At 44.5% G+C, this 14,986-nt stretch overlaps 1 protein-coding gene across 2 annotated transcripts in view; it reads left to right on the top strand.

The window, feature by feature from the left end:
- The first annotated feature begins 677 nt into the window (after positions 1-677).
- Positions 678-14,986, top strand: part of fbxo38 (F-box protein 38) — a 29,783-nt gene continuing 15,474 nt past the window's right edge. Inside the window, exons 1-12 of one of the 2 annotated variants that reach the window (XM_083785452.1) lie at positions 678-812; positions 2,855-2,997; positions 3,918-4,072; positions 6,906-7,069; positions 7,294-7,459; positions 8,188-8,463; positions 9,144-9,237; positions 9,862-9,992; positions 11,129-11,299; positions 11,973-12,115; positions 12,838-13,030; positions 14,236-14,466. In XM_083785452.1, coding sequence (XP_083641578.1) covers positions 2,861-2,997; positions 3,918-4,072; positions 6,906-7,069; positions 7,294-7,459; positions 8,188-8,463; positions 9,144-9,237; positions 9,862-9,992; positions 11,129-11,299; positions 11,973-12,115; positions 12,838-13,030; positions 14,236-14,466 — 1,861 coding nt within the window. In that variant the 5' untranslated portion in view covers positions 678-812; positions 2,855-2,860. Of the gene's footprint in view, positions 813-2,854; positions 2,998-3,917; positions 4,073-6,905; positions 7,070-7,293; positions 7,460-8,075; positions 8,132-8,187; positions 8,464-9,143; positions 9,238-9,861; positions 9,993-11,128; positions 11,300-11,972; positions 12,116-12,837; positions 13,031-14,235; positions 14,467-14,986 lie in introns of those variants that run through there. The other variant, XM_083785453.1, reaches the window with a different exon arrangement.

Genomic DNA, 14,986 nt, shown 5'->3' with positions numbered 1-14,986 from the left:
GGTTGAGATTCTCCGCTAGATCCGTAAAAATATTCTCTTATGGGGGTCGCTGGCTGGGCCAGGCTGGCATATCTCTTCAACTGGGGGTCTGTCTGCGGGCTAATTAGTGTCAATTTGGGGGTCCTTGACATGTTTGGGAACCACTGCTGTCCCACTGTGCTCTGAACTGTATTGTAGTGTATTGTGCTCTGTACTGTAGGCCTAATAGAGAAATGACAGTCAGTTACCGTGTGGAGGGGTAACTAATACCGTCCGGGTTCCAGTGCTCGGACCACACCACATGCAGGGACAGCCACGTGGACTCTCTCTCTCTCTCTCTCTCTCTCTCTCTCTCTCTCTCTCTCTCTCTCTCTCTCTCTCTCTCTCACACACACACACACACACACACACACACACACACACACACACACACACACACACACACGCACGCGCACGCACGCACGCACACACACACACACACACACACACACACACACACACACACACACACACACACACACACACACACACACACACACACACACGTAGCAAAACAAAGTAAATCCTCGCCTGTGGAGGGCAGCAGCGTTGCACGAAAGTGTGTACAGCCTGCCGGGAGCCCAGAGAAGAAGCAGAAGATCCTCCTCCTCACTCACTGACTCAGTCAGTTTTGTTGTTGTGAGCATCAGCAGCATCCATCCACCTCAAGTCAACAACAGCCCCATGTTAGCATCGTTAGGTTAGCGTCGAGCTAACCAGCTGCTGCTGCTGCTGCTACACAAAGTTTATCTGTGGATAAATGATTTGACGCTGCATGCAGACGCCGGACACAGGTGAGCGACATGGGACCGAGGTGTTTGAAGAGGGTTTTATTGAGCAGCCCGCCTGCCTGCCCAACTGGGCTGTGCTTTGGTTTTGCTTTGAGATCGGAGAGAAGAGAAACCAGCAGACCTGACCCTGTGTATGTAGTATATAGACGACGTGGGGTCGATGCTTTTGCCTCGCATGCAACTGTCAGGCACGACGGAGGGTGCTCTCGGGCTCGAGTTGAACTCTAAAACTTTAACATTGGGAACTTCTGTTCAAATTAGACATCCTCTCTGGGGTGGCAGCACTATAATTAGGGCTGTTTTAAACGAGGTTTGCATGAAATGTAATAATGTATCATAATGGTTGGACACGCATTGTAAGAAGAATGTTCTAGATTTATACACCGCCTGGCAGAAAGGTAACCTATGCTGTGTTAGCCGCTAATATGCTAACAAGCTACTGCTAGCATAGCTTTGTTATAAAAACAAACAAACGTTAGTTTCTTTTTTTTTCACCAGCTGAGAACATGCTATGAAAGCGATGTTTCTTCATCGGTTTAAAGAATGAAAGGTGTCTTTATGTTGTAACGTCCGGACTTGGTAAACAATGTTTATGTGCCTGAAGTACTTCTGAAGCACATTAAGCTACATGTTTTGTTTATTATTATTTAATATTGTCATCTCTACTGCTTTGCGTGCTGTCATCTCTGTTGGCCTGTTGTCACGTTGTTTTCAGTGTTGTGTACACTGTCATGATGATGACATGGTGACAATGTTATCTTTGCTTTGACTCATTTGCACCCCTCGTTTTTTGATGGTGTATGCCAGTGGTTTTCAAACTGGTCCATTATTTATCCGGCATTTTAGCCACGGACCACCATTTGATCACATTTAGCCTCTCAGACCCAAGACTTAGAATATTCTGTTGTCATTGGATAAGATTTTGTCCACAATCCCATGCTGTATTGGTTTTGGTACCATTAGGAGAGATAACAGGCAAACGTTGATCAAAATAACAATTCTTCTGCATTCTCTAATTGTGTAGACTTCTTGTAAATTAAGTAACGTATTGCAGATGTTTAACAATGATTTAACTCTTGGAGAGTGTCAAATGAAACCCAAATGCATTCAGTACGGGTCCATTTGGTTTCATGTTATGCTCTCAAGAGTTAAAGATCTATAAGGGTCTATTTGGTTACAAACTCTCCATTTAGCTGGGGACCACCCGGAACCCCCTCAAGAAGAACCACTGGTGGTCCCTGGACCACTAGTTGATCACCACCAGATAGCTGTAGGGCAGGCTAGTTTAAGGGCTGCAAATATTGATTATTTTCTTAACAATTATTCTACTGATTACTTTTTTGAGTAATCGAGAGGCATGTTTTTTATTTGAATATATTTTTTAAACGTCAACAAATAAACCTGTTAACCACATAAGCTTTTTTTTTTTTAATATATACTCTGTCGCCCCAGACTGTCCTGACTGTCCTGTGTGACATGTTTTTTGAAGCCAAACATTGATTTAATTGATTACTACGAATATTAGTTTGATTAACTGTTGGCTAACCTCGTGGCTAGTATATGTGAGGATTATGATACCTTTTGATGAAATGCAGATACATATCCTCTTAACAAACACATTTCTCAATATAAAATTAAATTGTCCATGACAGAGGGGGCCTGCCGTGGCACCCTCTGTTTCAAATTCTGCCCCCTCAGTTTTAGTTTCATGTAAAAATTATGTGTGCCCCCTCACCATTTTTAACTGCCCCACTCAATCATGTAATCCTGGAGCCGAGGCTGCTGTGAAGGGCTTTTCCCTGGGGAGCGATTGAGTGCCTTGTAATTCATTTTCAATAAGAGGTGAGGCGTGGGGCAAGCCCGGCACAGCGCACTGAAACGGTCGCGTTCATGACCGTTTCATGCACAGCGCACATGCCCGGTCTCTCTTTACTCTAAATGTGACTGTAAACAAACTGGAGTGAAAACAAACTTTTCCTCCTCTGCTGTTTCTAGAAGATTCTCAGAGTTGATAAACTAACACTGTGCATGATTTCCCTGCGCAGGAAGTCATGGGTCCGAGGAGGAAGTCGACGAAGATTCAGCCCGTGGGGCTGAGTGGTGGCGGGGGAGCGCCGGTCCCCAGACATGACGAACCCAAAGACTACATCAATGAGCTGTCTCATGAAGTCCTTTGTCACGTCTTCAGGTAGCCTGCAGGACAGTACACTCCCAATCTTCTGCCATAGTCTGAAAACTCACCTCTTCAGACTCTATCTTAGCCCGTAGCACTTGCTCTAGCCTTGACGACCTTATAGGCACAGGCAAAGGCTAAACTTATGTAATTTAGATAGCATTTTATGTAGACATAGCACTCTATAGTGTACTGTATAGTTTTATTGTACAGATATTCTACTGTAGGTTCTTAGCTTACATATGATCCTTGATGACTATTTCTATGTATTTGATGTATAGAGGGTATGCACATGCTTAAAGTGAATGGCACATTGAGTGGCAAAGCAACATGCAAAGTGAGTTTAACGTTCTGTTTGAATGTATCGGCTGTCAAGGCCAGCAAGTGTATTTTTTTCTGCATAACTTCCGCATTTCTGCATAACTTCCGTGTTTGATGATGATGTCACGCGCATACCCAGAATCAGAAGACTTTATTGCCATGACATGTAAACATGTTAGGAATTTGGTTTGGTGGGACAAGACAGTGCAAAGAATAGTGAATAAATATAAAGTGCAGAGAGTTCAAGTGATCAGTTCAAAGCACAAGTCAGTCCATTCCACTCTGAGTATTTACATGTGGTGTTCTTGCTTACTGTAAATCGCTCTGGATTAACCCATTCTGAACGGGAACCCATTTTGGTGTTGGCATCATGTCGTGCTTTACCTATTGAAAAATAGCAGATCTACAAGCTCATATCGCGCCACCGAGTGGCACGCTACGAGCTTGTAGGTCTGCTATTTTTGAAAAATCGAAGAACGACTGACATTTTTAGAATCTGATCTCAGGTCAGAATGGGTTCATCAGACCAGTGTGTGTCCAGTGGAAACCTCGTATGAATCTGATCTCAGGTCAGAATGGATTAAAAGTGTCTGCTAAATGCTTAAATTGTACAGATACCTGCCCATGAAGGACATCATGTGTATGGAGTGTCTGTCCAGGAAGCTCCACGAGGCTGTCACTCTCTACCTCCGAGTGGTCAAAGTGGTGGATCTGTGTGCCAGCCGATGGTGGGAGTACATGCCTTCAGGCAAGGACTACTCAAAACACTGTAATAATAATTCACTTTATTTATTCATAATGTGCTTTAAAACATTGTTACAGGCCCAGGCCGTAGCGTAACGGTCTGGGCACCGGACTGGTAATCCAGTCGCAGTGTGCCGCGGGTTCGACTCCCGGACCCGACACGGCCTTTACTGCATGTCATCCCCCCATCTCTCTCCCGTTTCCTGTCAGCCTACTGTCTGTCCCTTCAAAAATCAATAAAAGGCGTAAGCCGCAAAAAAATATCTTAAAAAAAAAAAAAAAACATTGTTACAAAGTTGCTTTACAATGAATGTCAAAATAAGACGCTAAAAGCAGTCATTTAAGACGGTAACAATTAACTTTGTGGATTAGCTTTGCGTCACGTTTGTGCCATTTTAGTGATGTATAAGCCTTGAGTCTATTATAGACCCTTACAGGTCTGTAACTCAGAGAATGTACACATGGACTGTGGACAAAATGTGCCATTTGTACACTATAGTTTAGTTCAGTGATTCTCAACCTTTTGAATTTCTTGCACGTCCAGTTTGATATGCATATTTCGACATTTGGCTAAACAGACCCCCATTTGATATATTTAAAAAAAGATCTGTGAGATCCCAATCTACACTGTACAATCCTCAGCGTTATTTCCTCAGCGTTATTTTAACTCTGAGAGTGTACAAATGGAATAAATGCACCCGTAAGGGTCCAATTAGACCCCTGGTGGTCTCGGACCTGACGTTGAGAAGCAGTGTTCTAGAACTCAGTCACAAAGCACAAGGCCTTCAGAGTCAATCAGTTTAAATGTGGTGCCCTTTAGTATTTGAGCAATTTTATTTTTCATACATTTGGAGGTGGCTGTATAAAAGGCCCCATGTGCCAGAGCATTAATTTCGTCACATTATATACTATGGCGATTATGAATATGTATGTCCATAAGATTCACTCGTCAAATTTTATGTGCATAAAGTATACTTTGACCATTGATATGTTTGGCCACTATATGGCAGTCTAAGATAATATATAATGGGCCAAGTGGAGCACTCCATTTGAACCTTGTCTGCTCATTATAAGATGGCACCATTTCTGTCTAACTGCTCTGTGACTCAGCGGTCTATTCAGGAACCTGCCTACCAGTGACATCATCGGTAGCAGTAGTGGAAAAAGTACTCAAATGTTGTACTTAAGTAATAGTGTCAATACTGCAAATACAAAAGTTTGGGCATCAAAATGTACTTAAAGTACCAAAAGTAGAACATAATCATTGTGCAAGTTTTCATTGTGAGCTTGAAGATCGGCTATTTTCAAATGGTCGAAATGTATAGGGCTGAAGTGATTCATGCATGTTTTGTAATAATAATCAAAATCAACAAAGTAACTAAAGTGTTCAAGTAATTGTAGTGGAGTAAAAGTACAATATTTCTACTGAGCTGTAGTGGAAAAGTAAAAGTATTAGAAATTTGAAATACTCAAGTAAAGTACAAATCCCTCAATTGTACTAAAGTACAGTACAGAAAATGTACTTAATGCTAGTTTCCACCACTGACTCAGGTTGGGCTTTGGGTTGGGTTAGCTTTAGGTGTTTTTAGAGGCTGGGTTTAGGGTTATAGACATAGGGCTCCATTTTCGTCACCACTAAACCCCTTAACCCTAATCTTCTTTGCCTTTTTTTTGTATTTTGCAAAACATTTTTGAATAGTTAAAATGGCCAGTCTACAAGCTCACAATGTGTCAATGTAGATTGGCTAGTTGAACTATTCAAAAAAAAAAAAAATCAAAATAGTGAAAAGAAAAGGCAAAGAAGTTTAGGGATAAGGGGTTTAGCGGTTACGAAAATGGAGCCCATGTAGTTCTACCTGGGCTCCATACTACTACACCACTGACTGTACTGCACTGTGTGGCTGTGATGTGGTGAAAGCTTCACAGACTGTTTAAATGTAGTACTGTACACTGTGTGGCTGTGATGTGGTGAAAGCTTCACGGACTGTTTAAATGTAGTACTGTGTGGCTGTGATGAGGTGAAAGCTTCATGGACTGTTTAAATGTAGTACTGTACACTGTGTGGCTGTGATGTGGTGAAAGCTTCACGGACTGTTTAAATGTAGTACTGTGTGGCTGTGATGAGGTGAAAGCTTCACGGACTGTTTAAATGTAGTACTGTACACTGTGTGGCTGTGATGTGGTGAAAGCTTCACCGACTGTTTAAATGTAGTACTGTGTGGCTGTGATGTGGTGAAAGCTTCACAGACTGTTTAAATGTAGTACTGTACACTGTGTGGCTGTGATGTGGTGAAAGCTTCACGGACTGTTTAAATGTAGTACTGTACACTGTGTGGCTGTGATGTGGTGAAAGCTTCACGGACTGTTTAAATGTAGTACTGTACACTGTGTGGCTGTGATGAGGTGAAAGCTTCACAGACTGTTTAAATGTAGTACTGTACACTGTGTGGCTGTGATGAGGTGAAAGCTTCACGGACTGTTTAAATGTAGTACTGTACACTGTGTGGCTGTGATGTGGTGAAAGCTTCACGGACTGTTTAAATGTAGTACTGTGTGGCTGTGATGAGGTGAAAGCTTCACAGACTGTTTAAATGTAGTACTGTACACTGTGTGGCTGTGATGTGGCGCAGGCTTCACGGACTGTTTAAATGTAGTACTGTACACTGTGTGGCTGTGATGAGGTGAAAGCTTCACGGACTGTTTAAATGTAGTACTGTACACTGTGTGGCTGTGATGTGGTGAAAGCTTCACGGACTGTTTAAATGTAGTACTGTACACTGTGTGGCTGTGATGTGGTGAAAGCTTCACGGACTGTTTAAATGTAGTACTGTACACTGTGTGGCTGTGATGTGGCGCAGGCTTCACGGACAGCAGCTTCCTGCTGCTGCTTAAGAAGATGCCGGACCTGGAGCAGCTGTACGGTCTCCACCCTCGATACCTGGAGCGGAGACGAGTCCGAGGCTACGAGGCCTTCAGCATACCCGGAGTACTGGAGGCACTGCAAGCCTGTCCCAATCTCTTGGTGCGTGTGTTTGTCACCCCATGGAGACTTGAATTCAAAAATATTTTTGTTGTCGCATTCCTGAGCCAATAATTTGATGACCAATAGTGGTTCCATATGGAGACGCAAAGAGTCTCCTTTGTGTCACCATAGGGAACTGCTGAAGAACCTATTCCAGGTCCCCAGACCTCACTTTGAGAATCACTACCCTAATGACACAAAGGCCTCTCTCTGTTAACATTTAGGGTGTGGAGACGTCCCACCTGGAGCTGGTGGAGGCCATATGGAACTACATGCCTCAGGTTCACATCCTGGGGAAGTTCCGCAACCGAAACGGTGCCTTCCCCATTCCCGCCGAGAACAAGCTGACCATCCCCATCACCGCGAAGATCCAGACGCTGCATCTAGTGGGTGAGTAACAAGCTGACCATCCCCATCACCGCTAAGATGGGTGAGTGCTGAGGGCTGTCACTGGCATCACATTTTATTTGACAAATATAATTAACGATAAAGCATTTTATTTGTTTTTGGCATTGAACATACCGGTATCTGTAATTGAACATATCTGTCGGTAGCCTGAGGCAGTGTGGCATGCAGGGGAGAGGGGGAGGAGATCGGGGGGCTTTCACAGACAGCTTGAGGGAAGCTTGGAAGGCAGTTGAGAACTTCTTTCCGAAGCTTTTCATTTGTTCAATATTTTCGAAGCAACACACATACGTAAAGGGTGTTCAATAGCATTGATTTATGAAAAAAAATACAAATTATGTGATATCCCCCCCCCCCCCCCCCCAGCGACGATATGGTGATACAAGACTTTGCAAACAAAAGTTGCATAGGGGATATTATATATGACAATAACTTAAATATACAAAGGAATGACTGGCATTTTAATAACTTCATTCTTTAAAACATTTTCACTGTAAATAGCCGAGTGCGTGTTGTATGACGCTTGACGTGTGTCAGAGGCTTTTGTGTTTTCAGTAGTGTTTGCATTTGGTACGTGTGTACAATTTTAAATGAACCATATTGTCGTTTGCTGTGTTTGCCAAGTGTGAACGTTGTGTGGCTTGTTGTGTTTGCCAAGTGTGAACGTTGTGTTTGCCAAGTGTGAACGTCGTGTGGTCTGTTGTGTTTTCCAGGTGTGAACGTTCCAGAGATCCCGTGCGTGTCCATGCTGCGTCACCTCTACCTGAAGTGGGTGCGTCTCACCAAGCCACAGCCTTTCAAGGACTTCCTGTGCGTGAGCCTCAGGACGTTCGTGATGCGCAACTGCGCCGGACCGACCAACTCCCTCAAGTACGTCCCCTTGGTGACGGGCCTGGCGTCGGCGCGCAACCTGGAGCAGCTGGAGCTGGTCAGGGTCCCCTTCCTGGGAGGGCTCATTCAACATGTGGTGGAGGACAGCTGGAGATCAGGTGTGTTCCACATCGGCATCCGTATTCACAACGCAATGAGTCGTCACTATAACGTAGCCTACCTTAGGCCTCACTCACACCTTTCGATCTAGCCCATTCTGACCTGAGATCAGATTCATACGAGGTTTCCGCCGGACACACACTGGTCTGATTAACCCATTCTGACCTGAGATCAGATTCTAAAAAATGTCAGTCGTTCTTCGATTTAAAAAAAAAATAGCAGACCTACAAGCTCGTAGCGCGCCACTCGGTGGCGCGCTATGAGCTTGTAGATCTGCTATTTTTCAATAGCTAAAGCATAACATGATGCCAACACCAAAATGGGTGCCCGGTCAGAATGGGCTAGCATACAACATTGATGCTCGCTAGATGTAAACAAAGGGTAAGTGTCATGGCCGCCCCAATGCATTTCCAATGGAAGTCACATGGTTTGACGCAACATTTTTGTTGTACGGCTTTCGGCTGTGTTTCGACTGCCCCCCTCCCCCTCATACAACAAAAATGTTGTGTCAAACCGTGTGACTCCCATTGGAAATTAATTGCGAGCTTGCATCAGTAAACAAGTCTCATGCATCAGCTATACATCAATCTGTTGTGAAGGTGTGAGTCAGGCCTTAGTGCGAGTGTTTATTGTGTGTGTGTGTGTGTGTGTGTGTGTGTGTGTGTGTGCATTTTTTCAGGGGGCTTCCGTAACCTTCACACCATCGTGTTTGGAGCATGCAAGAATGCTTTAGAAGTGGACCTGGGCTACCTCATCATCACTGCTGCACGCAGGTAGGAATGAGCTGGACAAAAACTATCAGTGTTAAATATTTATTTGTTCGAGGGATGACTTCCGCACACCCGGTTCAATTTTATAGCAGGTGCGTATAGGTCCTCGTATAGGCCTTCTTCAGGCAACATGCCTGAAGAACGTTGCTACGACTCTTAAAATAAACTTCTTGAGCCAGCAAGTAGGCGGTGTGCGGGTTTCTCCTCCTTCCTTAAAATATTTATTTGTTAAATTTTTTGTTAAATTGCTCAGTATTCCGATTGCTATAGAGTTCATTAACGCAAGTCTCTCCGTCTTTCCAAAATGCATTTTTAGGCCAGGGTACCAATTTGATCAGGAGAGAGAACTCTCAGGATAAACACGTGAAATTGGAAGTGAGGACATAAAGAAATGAGCGGACAAATTAGCAAGTTGAACTATAACACTGAAGCTTAAAAATGGGTTCTCTCTCTCCTGATTTGGATGAAGTTTGTGTTCCTGAACAAACTCACTAGTCTCTATAGCAATGATTACTATCATAAATAGAGCTTTATAACCTTTTAACAAGAAACCTTTTGTTTTAACCATAAAATATCACTTACATATTCATTCAAGGTCATATTGCTCTCGTGTCTTTGTGCTGTAAGGCTCCATGAGGTGCGCATCCAACCTTCTCTGACCAAAGACGGCGTCTTTTCAGCTCTCAAGATGGCCGAACTTGAGTTTCCTCAGTTTGAGACTCTGCACCTGGGATACGTGGATGAGTTCCTCCTGCAATGTTAGTTATATTCATTCATCATTTTACTTTAACCCATTCTGAACGGGAACCCATTTTGGTGTTTGGTGCACTATGTTATGCTTTAGCTATTGAAAAATAGCAGACCTACAAGCTCATAGCGCGCCACCGAGTGGCGCGCTACGAGCTTGTAGGTCTGCTATTTTTGAAAAATCGAAGAGCGACTGACATTTTTAGAATCTGATCTCAGGTCAGAATGGGTTAATCAGACCAGTGGTGTGTCCAGTGGGAAACCTCGTATGAATCTGATCTCAGGTCAGAATGGGTTAAGTATATTTATGGCCACAGGGCAAGTGGGGATTGACCAGTGAGTAGTGAGACGGATTGAAATGATTCAAGCTGGAATCGGACGCAAGGACCTACATTTAAAAGTCGTACTGTGTAACCGTTTCAAATAACGTAAAGTTACTTTTTTCATATAATCTCACCGGTATAGAGCGTCGCAGTCCCGCCCCCTCAAGAGACCCGGAAAAGAAATCCCCGTTAATTTTCCTCATAGACTTTTCAGAAAGTATTTATTTAAAGATGTTTACGCCACGGACAAAGCCAACTCTTGTCGTGACAAATCATGACAACAAACAAAACATTTCGGGCCAAACAAAGAATTAGAAAGTAGAAAAAAACGGCAGGTTACAACACTTTTTTTCTTCTTTGTAATTATTTGTTTGGTCCAAAATATTGTGTGTGTTGTCATGATTTGACAAGAGTTGGCTTCGTACGACGCTTAAAAGGTCTTTAAATAAATACGTTTTGAAATGCCTATGGGAAAAATGCATTGGGATTCATTTCCTGGGAAAGAAACATGCGCAGTTGAGACCAAGGAAGCTGAACGCGGAAGTGTTGGCTGCATATAGCCCATTGCGCATGTTTCTTTCCTTCCATGGAGCACCATGGAGCAACATGGCGTCACCCGTACGGTCTTCGCGTCTTGTCCTCTTTAGACAGTCCTTGGGCCACTCGTTGTTCTGAAAGGGGGAGGGACTGCGACGCTCTATAGTGGCATGGGGGAATGCTCAAGTAAGCAGTGATACCTGGTCTGTAATACACCAACAACTCACCCACTGCACTGACCATACGGTGCGCTGCTGCTGTGTCTTTGTGTGTGTGTGTGTGTGTAGGTAAGATGAGCCACTCTGAGCTGGTCCGATACGGTCTGGCGGACGTCATTGAGAATCCTGGCATCATCACCGACATTGGCATGAAGGCGGTCAACGAGGTGTTCACCAACATCAAATACCTGCTCATCTACAACTGCCCACATCTGCACAACCCTCACCACTGGATCACAGGTAGGTGGAACAGTACACGGATGCAAGTTTTATGGTTGTTAATACATTTTTACAGTATATTGCCTGCCAAACCTTTAACACACTTATACACAGCTTATATTGGCTACGCAGGGCTTAAAGTTCTCAGTCCTGGGGACTGATTTCAGTCCTGAGGATTTCATAGGGGTCATTTAATGAGATCACTGCAGATTTGCAAATGATCTTTTTCAGTCTTGGGATTTTTTGGGGCTTTAAGCCCTGGGCTACGTTCTACAAAGAGATTGGGTGTAGCAGGAAAAAAGAACCGTGGTCCAAGTGGTTAAGATTTTCAACATAAACTGAACATTATTTTTGGTTATCGTTTCAATAACGGCGTGAAGTTGAGCAGTCTTCTCTGTCTCTGGAACATTTTTTCAAAACTATTAAATTGGTTAGTCTGATTTCGGTAATCACTTGATTAACCACTTTTCATACAACAAACCGCTAAAATAGACGGTCTTCAAGCTCACGAGTCACAACACGTTGCATTGCTACACGCGAGCTTTGCGATATGTTTGTATGCTTGTAGATCGGCTATGTTTTGAAAAGTGATCCGTTCGATCAACTGTTTCCCCTGGTGATGATGTGTTGTGTTTTATTCTGGGCATTTCCAAGCAGGAAAACGAGCATTGTGCCGTGTTGTTTTTGTCTTCAGATCAGTCGCGGTGGTCGCGCCTGGTGGACCTGACGCTGGTTCGTTGTCATGCCATCAAACTGGAGTCCTTCTCCCAGTTCGTAGAGGCACTGCCCAGCCTGGAGTTCATCTGTCTGGACCAGATGTTCAGAGAACCGCCCAAGGTACCCAATGTTTTCATTAATACACACCTAACTTAGGAATCCATCTGCCTTCTTCTCACATCCATGTTTTGAGTGTTGGTTCAATAGAGGGTATGCACGTGACATTGTCAAATGCATACCGCTTTTATCCTAACGGGAGCATACAGGATAATTAATGAAAGGGTTAATTTTCAGCTCTTCGACCTATTCACTGAATTTGAAATCTCCCAACTTCAGTGAACTTTGTGTCACCATTTGCATCTTATTATTGACACGTCAATAATGAAACTGTTAGCCCCGAGTGTGTGTGTGTGTGTGTGTGTGTGTGTGTGTGTGTTTGTGTATTCATTCATGCATGCAAGGCTGTGCCCGAGTGGGCCTCAGTGTGTGTGCGTGCGCACACGTGCTCTCTTCATGCAGGGCTGTGCCCGGGTGGGCCTCAGTGAATGTGTGTGTGTTGTTCATGCAGGGCTGTGCCCGGGTGGGCCTCAGTGAATGTGTGTGTGTTGTTCATGCAGGGCTGTGCCCGGGTGGGCCTCAGTGAATGTGTGTGTGTTGTTTATGCAGGGCTGTGCCCGGGTGGGCCTCAGTGAATGTGTGTGTGTGTGTGTGTGTGTTTGTGTGTGTGTGTGTGTGTTTTATGCAGGGCTGTGCCCGGGTGGGCCTCAGTGAATGTGTGTGCTCTCTTCATGCAGGGCTGTGCCCGGGTGGGCCTCAGTGAATGTGTGTGTGCTCTTATGCAGGGCTGTGCCCGGGTGGGCCTCAGTGCGGGGACGGGCATCGGCGTGTCCTCGGCTCTGGTCAGCAACCAGAACTCCAACAACGACAACGAGAACAACAACAACAACGATGCCAACCTGCCCCCCCCAGTGCCTCCGGCGCCTGTCGTCAACAACATCAACCACAACAACCAAAGACCACAACCGCAGCAGAATGGCAAGTTACGCACAAACACAGTCTCTGTCCGAGAGAGGGTCCATCCATCTTCAACCGATTATCTGGAGTCGGGTAGAGGTGCTCCCTGATCAGGTTTTTGGGGAACGATCCTGATCACCGATTGTTTTTGTCACGATCGGCTGATACTGATCTTTTGCGTATGGGGAAAACTTGTCAAAACGGTTCCCGTGTGTGTGTGTGTGTGTGTGGAGGAAGGGGAGAAGGTTTAGGCCTGTCGCAAAGATGCAAAACAATATTATACTATACATCTGATTGACTTTATAAAGATTGGGTTCTTCAGATCCGGTAGTAAATTGCCGATCACCGATCGAGTCATCATTGTTTTCAGGCGAGGTTCTCAGAACCTAATTTTGGATGCTGCTCCGGAGGCACTATTACGTACTACTGGAACCCAAAACCCAAAGTATCTAAAAGAGCGAAAGTAGCAGATCTACAAGCTCTGCTATTTTCACTTTATTATTTTTTATGACATGTATAGATCTACCCCTTCAGGGGTGGTTAGGGTTATGATGGAACGGCAAACTAATAACGTCACAGAACCTCACAGGTTCTGGAGAGTTAAAAAAATATAAAAAAATGTCACACCCCTGTGAAGTGAGGGGCGCTCTTATCATACACCACTCACCTTCGTCTTCAATGTTTACACAATGTTTGTGTTTACACAATCGCTCAAAGCTGGAGGACATAGGAGGGGCTAGCGCATAGAATCTAAGGTATAAAGTACTTAACTGTTCTACTGCATAACCCGCTATTTAATCCAATATTCTACACTGCCGAGATTGTTTTATTACCTTCAGAGCATACGCTAAAGTATTTGAAGCTTTCAACCACGGAAATCCGGTCCAATGGTTTGTTGTTGATCAGAAGAGCCAGCGGCCATGACAATGCAAAACGAACTCGGCCTGCACAGCATGTCGTAGTCTAAACAAACGGCCCACTTGCATTGGGCTCAATTTCCCAGAAGCCCTAGCAGCCCAGAGGATGACTTGATTTCCGGTTTCGTCGTCATAACGTGACGTTCTCGTCACCGGGACAAATCCGCTGTTTCTTTTTAATTATTTTAAAACAGCGAATTAAATGCATTAAACAAATAGCGGGTTTAGCGCATTACGCGCGGTGGAACCCCGGATTAAACGATTAGCCGCCGTCAAAGTGTTAATGAGAGTCCCATTCTCCTTCCCCAGAGGCAGTAGAGCTGAACGGAGTAGAGGACGAGGAAGAGGAGGAGGAGGAGGAGGTGATGTTGGAGGAGAACATGGAGGTGGAGCCTCCTCAGGTGGAGGAGGTGGACAGAGCAGGACGCAGGACGGAGGAGGTGAAACAGGAGGTTCTGGAGGAGGTGGCGGCGGCGGCGCAGGCTGGACCCAGTCAGCCCGCTCAGCTCCCCCCACGGGCTCCTGACGAGGAGCGGGCAGGTGGGCACCTCTTATGGTTTCTATCATCGCATTATATTAAGACCTGAGACCAGATTCTACAAATGTCTTCTAAATCATGACAGTTTTCTGAAAAAGCTATGTTTCTATGTCAGTCGTTCTTCGATTTTTCAAAAATAGCAGACCTGCAAGCTCGTAGCGCGCCACTCGGTGGCGCGCTATGAGCTTGTAGATCTGCTATTTTTCAATAGCTAAAGCATAACATGATGCTAACACCAAAAGGGGTTCCCACCCAAAATGGGTTAAGACCTGAGACCTTCTACAAATGTCTTCTAAATCATGACAGTTTTCTGAAATCTGACGCTTCGCTGCCAAAGACGGACAGTATATTACGTCCAACGGTCTTTTCAGTGGTTTACGATAGATGGCGCTCTTTGCCAACGTATGAATGGGTTCTAGGTTGCTAGGTGACGGATACAACCAGAAATGAACCGAAGTGAATGAACCGTCTCAATGTAAACAAACGTATTTACAAAAATGATGTAAACGCGATCCGTTTTGA

The sequence above is a fragment of the Protomyctophum parallelum genome, assembly GCF_964188405.1.
Source record: "Protomyctophum parallelum genome assembly, chromosome: 16".
Classification (NCBI taxonomy): Eukaryota; Metazoa; Chordata; class Actinopteri; order Myctophiformes; family Myctophidae; genus Protomyctophum; species Protomyctophum parallelum.
Note: the sequence above shows the minus strand (reverse complement) of the source record. Positions and strands in the feature narration are given on the sequence as shown.